General features: G+C 43.5%; 2 protein-coding genes across 5 annotated transcripts in view; both read right to left on the bottom strand.

The window, feature by feature from the left end:
* Window positions 1-116: 116 nt before the first annotated feature.
* BHLHA15 (basic helix-loop-helix family member a15) lies at window positions 117-5,008 on the bottom strand. Of its 2 annotated transcripts, none has more exons than XM_074597557.1 (2): window positions 4,914-5,008; window positions 117-1,405 (listed from the first exon to the last, which is right to left on the bottom strand). In XM_074597557.1, the coding sequence occupies exon 2, from the start codon at window positions 1,367-1,369 to the stop codon at window positions 872-874; it is 498 nt and encodes a 165-aa protein (XP_074453658.1). In that variant the 5' UTR covers window positions 1,370-1,405; window positions 4,914-5,008; the 3' UTR covers window positions 117-871. The 2 variants fall into 2 exon arrangements, with proteins under 2 accessions (XP_074453658.1, XP_074453657.1); XM_074597556.1 differs by lacking the exon at window positions 4,914-5,008 and adding an exon at window positions 3,553-3,688.
* LMTK2 (lemur tyrosine kinase 2) overlaps window positions 4,914-10,190 on the bottom strand; it is a 43,613-nt gene continuing 38,336 nt past the window's right edge. Inside the window, exons 14-15 of one of the 3 annotated variants that reach the window (XR_012588706.1) lie at window positions 8,994-9,117; window positions 4,914-5,086 (exon numbers count right to left, since the gene is read on the bottom strand). Coding sequence is in view for 1 of the 3 variants with exons in the window: in XM_074597553.1 (XP_074453654.1) it covers window positions 9,089-9,117 (29 nt within the window). In the remaining 2 variants the exon portion in view is untranslated. Of the gene's footprint in view, window positions 5,087-6,786; window positions 9,118-10,190 lie in introns of those variants that run through there. The other 2 variants (XR_012588707.1, XM_074597553.1) reach the window with 2 other exon arrangements.

Raw genomic sequence — 10,190 nt, 5'->3', positions numbered from 1 at the left:
GAAAGAATTCTGATCACATTACAGGTTTCATTAGCAAATAATTTGTAATCACATAAATCATTGTCTAACTTATGACTACACTAAAGCATTTTTATCATAGTTTCGGCAAAAATAAGTCCTTTGTCCCTTATTTATTATTTGTACTACAATGGCACCCAGAGACCCCCTAAAGAGAAACTCCAGGAGGCTGGATGCTCCGGAAACACAGACCAGAAAACGACCTTGCTCTAGAGAGCTTACAATCTAAAAAAGCTTTATAGATGTTCGCATTAACAAGTACTTTAAAAGTTATTATGCTTTGCGAGGTTCAAAATTACCAGAGCAGATCCAAAACTCTCAAGATAACTATTCAGATTTGGTAGCCAATTTCACGCATGTGCCACTTCACTCATCAAATCAGTCAAACATTGTCATCAATGCTAACTTCCCCCTGGCAGGACAGCGAAGACCAGAGCCCCTGGCCGGCTGGTGAACCGCGCTACAGCCGACTCTCAACAAGCTCCCGCGAGCTCAGGCGACACCGGCCTCAACTGCTCAACTCACAGCCCTTCCAGGCACGGTGATTTTCGGAAGTTCCTAAATCTTCACTTTCAACTCCAGTGTTACGGGACAGGTTTCCAGACCCTGACGCATCACACAAATATAGCCATTAATCTCTGAAAAATTCTTAGAATTTAAGATATTTTTTAATGGGCCGTATAAGCAATAGCCATGAGTGTTACCCATTTGCCTTTTTAAGAAAAAATAGGGGGATAGCTGGAGGCAAAACTAATCTCTCAAAAACTCCAGGCACTGACACGTATTACCATGCAAGAAGGAAAAAGAATGCTGGTAGTAGGTAACCGCAGGTGTTTTGGCTGAAGCTATGAACCTACGTGGAGTATTTCTGTAGATGTTCCTCATGCTCATCATCCCCATGTTGCTGTTGATAATGCTGGTACAATTTGGGCCCCCAGGCTCCCCCCATCCCTTCTGCTGATGGAAAGTGTCCGTTGGACATATTGAGTATAATGGAGGTCAAGGATTTAATGTAATTTTTGGCCAGTGTGAGAGTCTCTATTTTGGAAAGTTTATTCTCAGCTCTCACATGAGGGATCACCTCCCGCAGAGCCTGGAACGCGTTGTTGAGCTTGTGCATTCTCTGCCTCTCCCGCTCGTTGCTTTCCAGTCTCCTCAAATGCCTGTCCTTACTGCTCCAAGGATGCTTGCCTCTGGCTGGAGCGACCTTGCTGCTCTCCTTGCTTCCCCCTCTCCTCTCCTTGTGTCGCAATCGTTTCACCAGCTCTTTTTTTCTCATCGCCGACTCCTCAGAAAATGCATCTTTGTCTGCAGTATGCCTCTGCTTCTTCCCTTTGGTTTTAGTCTTCATGTTTTGGTAGATGTACTGGTATTAAGCATCAACGTGCTGTAAAAACACGACACCAATATCTTTAGCTGCTGCACAGTTCCATGCTGAACAAATGACCCGATGCAGGTTTGCTTGATCTATTTGCTTACTTGTTCACTACCGGAAAACCACCATTTGCTCTCTTAATTTAGTGATGTTCATTTTAGAAGTGGTGAATGCTACTAGTCAAGATGATCTGTGCGGATGAACAGAGGAGAAATCCCTTTCTAGAGAACAACAGACCCTCCTTCAGCTGGAAGGAATTGGTTACAGAGGGAGCAGAGGCCAAGCGAATGGAACCACTGAAACACAGACACAGTGAATCACCCACTGGTGTCCTCTCACGTGGGAAGCCAAGTGAAAAACAGACACCTCTCTCTTGTAAGTAGGCGTCCAACTGGAGACTTCTCCTCCCTCACCGCACGTGAGAAAATGGTCTCCCAGCTGATCCAGTCTTCCCATGGGAATAGTGAACCAGAACCCAAAAAATATGAGTACAATGGTCAAATAGGTTTGATAACACATTTCCTCTGTTTTTTCATCTCATGTGCTTCTGTTTTCTCCCAGCTCTAGTTACCACAAGTTACAATAAAACCGTACACGGCCTCCTCGTACGTATGCAGGCTTATGTGTGGGGTATTAGACAGAACCCTCAGGCTCTTACTCAGAAAGTAATTTCTCCTCGAACTCCTGGTAATTGCTTTTTGTAGGAATAGGTTCACGCTGCATTTATGAGCAGTCCACTAGAGGGAATCGTGACACACTAACTCATACAGGGGCTCTGAAACTCCTAGCCAGCAAGTTTTCATCCACAGCATCTCCGCGGTCTGGGCTACGCACACAAACCAGCATTTCCCTCCTCCAACAGAAATCAAATAATGGTGGGGCTTAATCGCAACTTCTGCCCCAGCTCAACAGCAGCAGAGCGGTACGTATTGCCCAGGTTATCCAGAAAGACAGAGCAGTTTCCCTCCTCAGCCGCCAGCGAGGCAGAGGGCAGCACTGAAGCTTTACCCCCAGCCCAGACCCTGTGCCCACACTACATCTGAAGCCAGCACCCTCACAGCAACCCCGCTCTAACACCAGCCCCCAGCGTTACTGAGGCCATTCCCAAAATGCTTCCTTCCACTTTCTTCCACGTAGTCATACAAAGGTGTGGTCTTAAAAAAATACATATATGTTTTTATGCTGATTCTATTATGTAGGAGCAGCTACAGGGTTGGTGAGCCACTAAAAACCCCCAAACAACCCAGACACAGGTGCGTGAGCACCCCAGCAGAGGACATCAGCCTTAGCGGGAGCAGGTGGCCAGCAGTTCCCGGGTGAGCTGCCGTAAATAGCACTTCCTCTCTCATTTCTTTAGAGACATCTTCAGCTGCTCGGCATTCAGGGTGATTCAGCTCTCTGCCTGCGAAGGCATCCTGGCGATCTTCCTTGCTACCAGGGAGGCAGCTTTGCCAGTATGATCAGGGTGGCACGCGGGTGACAAATGCTGAGAGAAAGACAGCCCCGACTAGCTTGTGTTGTGGGAGCCCAGAAGAAACGCTAGAGACACATGGGCTTCTTTAGCAAGAAAAGAGGACTAAAGCCAAGCGCTGGGTCTGTTCTGGACCCTCAGTCTCACTCACTGGGCAGAAAGGGCGTAACTGCATGACAGGAAAGTAAAGGCGGCACAAAGGAGACCCGTCAACTTCCCCCTCCAGCGCAAGATGCGGCACTGGGGAGAGCAGAGGAGCGAGCAGCAGCTGTCTGAAAGGGACGGAGCCACAGGACTCGGTGAAGAGGGGGTTTGCAGAGGCACCCAGCAGAGAAAGCGGGAAGAAGAGTCCAAGAGAAAGGAAGCTTCAGCAAACCAGGGGAGCAAAGCAGTGTGTAAAACTGCAGGGTAGGGGAATGCCAAGGGGATGACGTGGGACAAGAGGGTGCTCAGCTGGCCGAGGGTTGCTTTCAGACCGCTGCACTCCTCCGTACCCCTGAGAAATGACCCGCTGCAGCCACAGCCAGGCTGACAGGAGCCCCAGGGAGACGGGTGAGGGGGAAATGGAGAGGGGATCAGGAGCAACAGACTGGGCTGGTCAGAGACCAGAGAGAGCAGCCAAATACCGACCGATCTTCCCCCCTCTGCACCCGTCCGTCAGGGCTGGCGTCCCTCCTCTGTGACTTACCGCTGACACCAGCAGTGGAGAAGGCGCCTACGGCCCGGGGGGCGACATGGGAGCGCTGCGGGGCACCGCCCGGCCGCGGGCTGGCCGGGCTCTGGCCGCAGGAGGCGTCGAGGGACCGGCCTCCCGCCGGGCCCGCACCCCCCCGCGGCGGCCGGTGCCTGCGCGGCCGCGACACGTCGCGTTATCGGCGGGGGCGGGCCCGGCCCGGCGGGCGGGGGCTCGGCCTCGGCGGCGGCACGCACACCGGCACCGGCGGGGGGGCCCGGCTGCTCCGGGACCCGCCGTACCCCGGGGGGGCAGTGCCCGGAGACGCACTGGCACGAGGCTCCCGGTGACCGGGAGACAGCGAACGGCCGGGGGGCAGCGGCGGCACCGTGTGCGAGGTGCGGCCACTAACCCGAGGAGGCCAGGCCAGGCCAGGCCAGGCAGAGCGATGTCACCGCAGGAGGGTCAGGCTGGCGCTTACTGCAGCAGCAGCAGCAGCAGGAGGAGGAGGAGGAGGAGGAGGAAGCTCTCAGCTCCGTGCAAGTGCGATCATCCCACCTGCCGGGAAAAGCCCCCCGGGCGTAGCTCCTCCATCGCTCACAAGAAGGCTGCTACTGCCGAAGACTCTTAAGTGCTCAAATTCTTTGGCAACAGGTTCTATACACAATGACCAGCTTAGTGCCATGGGATCTTTTACATCTGTTCTCAACCACTGTCTTGGTCCCCTTTCAGCCCAGTAGTTACACTTTACCTAATGAAGTTCAGTCACCTTGGTATCAGTTTTTCTTTCCCAGGTCTCCCCAGCAGCCGGGACTCGGAACAGCTGTGACAGCAGCTGGGGACATCGCTGCACCCCGGCAGCGAACAGGCTGAGAGGAGACACAGCACGCTGCTCCTGCCTCACCGAGGGCCCAGGCGGAACGGCCTCGGTCGCCCCTGAACAAAGTGACCACCACACACAGGTGCTGGTCACCTGGAGATCCTATAGAGCCATGGAAGGGTTGGGGTTGGAAGGGACCTTAAAGCCCATTGAGTCCCATCCCCTGCCCTGGGCAGGGACACCTCCCACTGGACCAGGTTGCTCAGAGCCCCGTCCAGCCTGGCCTTGAATCTTAGCTCCGTTCAGCACACACACTTAGGTTTAAGAGAAAAAGCCAAAACCCAACAAACCCACAGTAAAATAATCTTCTAGAAATAAAGTCAATAAAAAGTGAGAAAACATACCATTAACCTGATTCTTGAAGGGTACTTAATTTTTAAATCTCCACTCTTCGTACAGATGCTTAATTCGAGGATTAAAAGCAATATTCAGTTTTTAGAATTACACTGTTTGTATTTTAAGTATTGCTTGTCTACTGACTGCATATACACGTTACCTGAAGTTGACACACGGGTGATATTAGAAGAAATTACAGGCGACTACACTATCTAGTGTGGACTCATCTGCTGGGACTGTGGCTTTGAGTTTTTGGTACTTTCTCAACCTCTGGGCACTAACAAATATATCTCACAGCAGAACTATACTGTGGACCCGATCCATTGCTGGCATCTGTTTGAGAATGAACAAACATAGACAAAGAGATTATAAATATATAACTGTATTTTATTTTTAATATTAAATATTTTTAAATTACAAGCAGTTTCTTGAATCACACTATGCATGATAATCAATATACAGTAGAAATTACAATTTAAAAATGTACACAATTTAAAGACATTTTGACCTGAAATTTCATTAACTATGATATATTGCCATAAACCTCATACCTGTATTAAATTACAATAGGAAAACCTCATACCTATGATTTTGTTACATAGTTTCTCATTTACAAATAGAATTAAACATTATATATACACACACATCAGTACCATTTATCATTTAAGTTACACCTACATCTGTGCAAGTTCAAACAATTTCATAAACAAAACTGTAAGTCATATTCAAGTTTCTGAAAAACAGGCTGCTGGTATTACAAATACTTATTTTCAATAAGTTTATATGATGTTTGACTCTCCTCTAGATTTTTTTTCCAGTCCTGTACTAAAACCATCAACATACAAGGATATTTCTGTATGACTTAAAGCTGAAGTAATTTTGTATACTCCATTCTTATTTAAGGCTATTTCTTATAAGGCTAATGTACTTGGATTCCACCTTTCACCAACTCCAACAAAAATAGCCATGTCACTAACACCTGACAATGCTGACATTTTAGCATAGTGCTTAATCATTAAAAAAAAAAAAAGTCTTCTTATCAACCAGCCTCCTCATGAAAAAGATAGAGTACTACCTAAAAATCTGCTAAAAATACTGATAAAAAGAATGAGGCTTAAATGGCTTTCATTAGTGCACCAACAAGGATATGAAAAAATGTTCAATCCGCTCATTTCCATGAAAATGGCAGTTTCCATAAACGCAGTTCTACACGCAACATATCTGCAGCTGGGGGATTTCGGAGAGCACAGGTGTTGCCACTACAACTGGACGCTCTTCTCGCTCTCTTGGCTTCTCACTACAGATCCTCATTTTTAAACAAACTTCCTTAGGTGGGAAAAATCAGATCTTTTAAATAACTTTAGTAGCCAAATCGAGACAATGCCTTCATTAGTCAAATAATCAAGGTATTCTACTAGAGAAGGAATTAAAGTGTAACCAGTCCTCATAATAAACCATTGAAAATAGATACATGTACTTCTAAAACGGAAACCATGCTTAAGTAGCTAGTGCAAGAAATTACATATAGTTTAATTAATGATTTGTAACAAATCCCCTTATAATGTAATACGTTGGAATTACCGATTCGTCTTTATTGTGCCACTGACTGCTAGGCAGATATTTAAATATTGCTATACTTGATCAGATTTTTACTATAAATTTTTCCCCAAAAGACCTGTCAATCTATTATTGCAATCCAGCCTAACGGACTACTGAAATTAAAATTCATCGTTTAAGTGAGATGAGTCAACTTTAAATATTTTTCTCTCTTCATTGTACAGCTAAAAGGGACATTACCTTGCCTAATATCATACACATCCCAGCCCGTTTTGGAAGAGTGCTCCTTTGGCAATTCGTTAGCAATGAGTCCATTTGGACAAAGGAGTAAACTTTCACCTCCTATGTAAGATCTTCTTTAAACCCGGGTACACAATAAAAATCTTACGACTCCCATCAAGCAAAAGGAATCCCTGATGTGCAAGATAAACATCTGATTTTCCAGAACTGTGAGAAACAAAACGCACAACCAAATTGCAGCATTCTGGAGTAGAAGCTTTTATTTAACCTTGGACTATATTTTAAATCAAATTATTCAAAATTAAGGCTGAACTCCAGGTCTGATACAGCAGGTTTTTCACCACGCAAGGCAGACAAGCCCACACGTTCTTTGCAGACCATTACGGAGTTTCATTCTTACTATGGTGAGAATTATAGAAGACAGACGAGATACTTGAATCTACCTGTATCAAGGAGTTTAACATTGGAATTATGGAATTTCTAAGCAGTAATTTGTGCACAATGTCTATTACCTATATTTAAAATATTGAGAGTAGCGCACAGCTTCCTTAAACCTTCTACAGTATATATACTGCAAGCCTGTATTAAGAACTACTTGGCTTTGCCCTTTAAATCACGTTTTGGGGAAAGTCCATGAAAAATTCAGTTCCTTGCTTCATACTGAAGAACAGTTCTGACTAACTCCAAACCCGAGTGCCTCATCAGAAAAAGTCGTCTCAACAACACATTGGCAACTTTAAATAACATGAACACTACATCATTCCCTTTTGATCAGTATGGAAACCATTGTGGTCAAGGGCTAAATAATGCTGGAAAAAAGCAATTAACATATTCCTGTAATTTAAAACATACTTAAAAAAAATCAAAATGCATATAGAGGTATAAAAAACCAAACTTCACAACATCTGAAAATACCTAGTCCTCCCATACTTCACGTGATCTGAACACGGAGCGCTTGGACCACCATTATACTGAAGCCCTGCCAAAATAGCCACTAAAATACAAAGTACTTAGTTTTAGTACGTTTGATTTTAGTACACTAAAATACAACGCCAGGTAAACTGTCCCTATCAGTGTTTCCTACAGATCCACAGCTGCATAAGGCATTCCAAGAGGTCAGCGATCTGCTTCTCAACCGAATCACTCTGGAGTGATAATTAAGGATTATTTTTTCCAGGCGGTTTCAAGGGTTAAGCTAGCTAAACGCGTGGTAGAGTATGAAGGTTAAAAACCCCTCGTTGTATTCCCTTCCCTACAGACAGCTTCAGACCAAACTTTACTATACTGCATCTTTGGGTCAGTTCGCATTCCAAGATGTACTATGGAGCCTTGCAGACACCTTGAAATAGGTCTGGCCTGACAAAGGGTGCAAAATTGGGCATTAACCGTTAGTCTAATTCTTCATTGTCTTAACGTCACTGAGAGGTAGATTTACCACAGGCCTCTGAATGGCAGCCCCAACCTGCAGTCAGCCAAGAGCGAGCTTCAAAATTCACAGAATGTACAACAGAAGGGCCAAGCGTGCCCAGAGCCAGTCTGTGGAAATTAGTCTTTTTATAAGGTTCATAAATTCCAGTTTTGTACAGCCAATTTTTCCTCTTCTCTCTCCAAGGCAGAAATTGTAGTAAAAAGTGGAAGGCCCTTAATCATGATATAGTCAGATGCTATTACAGTTTAAGCAGTCAGTAGGATCATATTCAGGAATTAAGAGATATTATCTCTTTCATCTAAAAATTCCAGAGTATATCATATATTCTTTTCCAGTTTCCTATAAAACATGAACACTAACAATCAATCTATAATAATTATCATTTAGAAATGGTACTGAATATAAGATTTCAGCAAGTCTAACGTAACACTCAAAAGTTATGTACGTTTTACAAGTACCGTGCATAGCAAAGGCTACAAAAAGGACAAATTAAACTGGGTAACTGGGCCAATTCAACTTGTCTTATTTTCCTTGACAGATTTAAGATTTTGATTCTGTACATCATCAGGAAACAAAGGAAGAATAATCCATAGTGCAATCGTAATAAGCAAAGTAATATGTAGTGATATCTTTTTGAATAAATATGGCTCACTACTGCTCAGCTATCATTCGTACAGTTTCAGCAACACAGCCACCTGTTGCACAGGACAGTTATACGCAATTCTACAACAGGGCTATGTTCAAATAGGGAATGAGCTACATGGAAAAATATAAAAAGAATATTATACAATCTCATACATAAACCAGACTGTAGTGTAATTGCTTCACTTGTTTCTTAAGTTATCTGAAAAATACTTCAAGTACTTGAAAAGAGCGGCAAAATCATCTTTCAATGAAAAGCAAAATTGCACTGATTTAAAAATACATTACAAAGTTAAATACACATTCAAATTAATGTCCTGATTTAACATTGCTTTCAGTGTTTACTTTCATTTCTTAGTACTTCTTGATTACCTGTGTTACTCCGGGAGGATCCAGAGTTCAGATAAAGAAGTTTGAGACAAAGTCTGTGTGTTTTATGTATGTAGTCCAAGAAAGTTTTAATTCATTTAATCTTTTTCTCCATCTTCACTGCTTCCTGTTAGTAGAGGAAAGGTCATAAGGTACAGTGAGATCCCTCTGCACAACCCTCACTTTTTGCAAGACTCTCCCTAGAACCTGGCATTCTGCTGTTCCACACTTCCAAGTTTTGGTTAATCTTTCCCTAGAGCTTTCAACTACTGCAAACATTGGGTACATTTATACACAGCCACCTGCTTAAATCGCACAGCTCAATGTCACTTCTTAGGACACGTAAGGCAATGTAGGATCTCCAAAATAATCTCTCTTACTTGGAAGTTACTAAGCACCATACACTATCTAATCAATAAGCACCACACAAGAACAATACAACTCTCTATATAAACACCAATTACATTTTTACAGCCATTGACCATTAGCAAGGCTCTGTGATCAGTACTATTTATTTTCATTACTACAACATTTTATCAAGATTAATAATGTGTGGAACGGATTAAAGTCTGCTTAGTTTTGCTTCTCTTAACCCTCAAAAACATATCAAAGCTTAGAAAAAAAAGCTTTTTGTTACAGACAAGAAAGCTTTTGTTAATAAATACTGCTAGTACTCAGGATCGCTACAAACAGATTGTTTGGCCTCCTAACAGAAACTATCCCGCTCACAGCTCCAGAACACGTGCTGCAACTCCTGAGAGAATGTCAAGAATGCACTTTTAAACAGCAATATAAAAGAAACTGAACTGTAAAATAATCTTAGACAACAATGGCAGAAGCATTATGTTCCTAGAATCCTTACCTTGTGCAATGACAAAATAAAATTGTGACTTATGACAGCGTAACAATGAGAATTATTCAAGTGCCACAGCATGGCAGCTACAAAGAAGTGCTTCAGGACTACATAGATTTCATTCACGTAAATATAGCACCAGGTTTTTAAACAGAAAAATCATGAGCTTGTCCTGTGAGCGTTCCATAGCACATCCAGCCGCAAATTTGTAGCAACTTGGATGCAAATAATCTCAATCTAAACAAAAAGCTATGTCTTAACTGAAATACAAGACCAGACACAAATTTTATAGTGTTAAAAATGCATTTCTAAATCAAGCATTTAAAATACAACAAGATTTCTCATAT

Source organism: Larus michahellis, chromosome 8 (genome assembly GCF_964199755.1).
Source record: "Larus michahellis chromosome 8, bLarMic1.1, whole genome shotgun sequence".
In the NCBI taxonomy this organism is placed as follows: Eukaryota; Metazoa; Chordata; class Aves; order Charadriiformes; family Laridae; genus Larus; species Larus michahellis.
The sequence above is the reverse complement of the archived record's forward strand: the minus strand, read 5'-3'. Positions and strand labels throughout refer to the sequence as shown.

Bases quoted from the DNA above. Each gene is read 5' to 3' on its own strand.
- BHLHA15 (XM_074597557.1), bottom strand. From the start codon at position 1,369: ATGAAGACTAAAACCAAAGGGAAGAAGCAGAGGCATACTGCAGACAAA.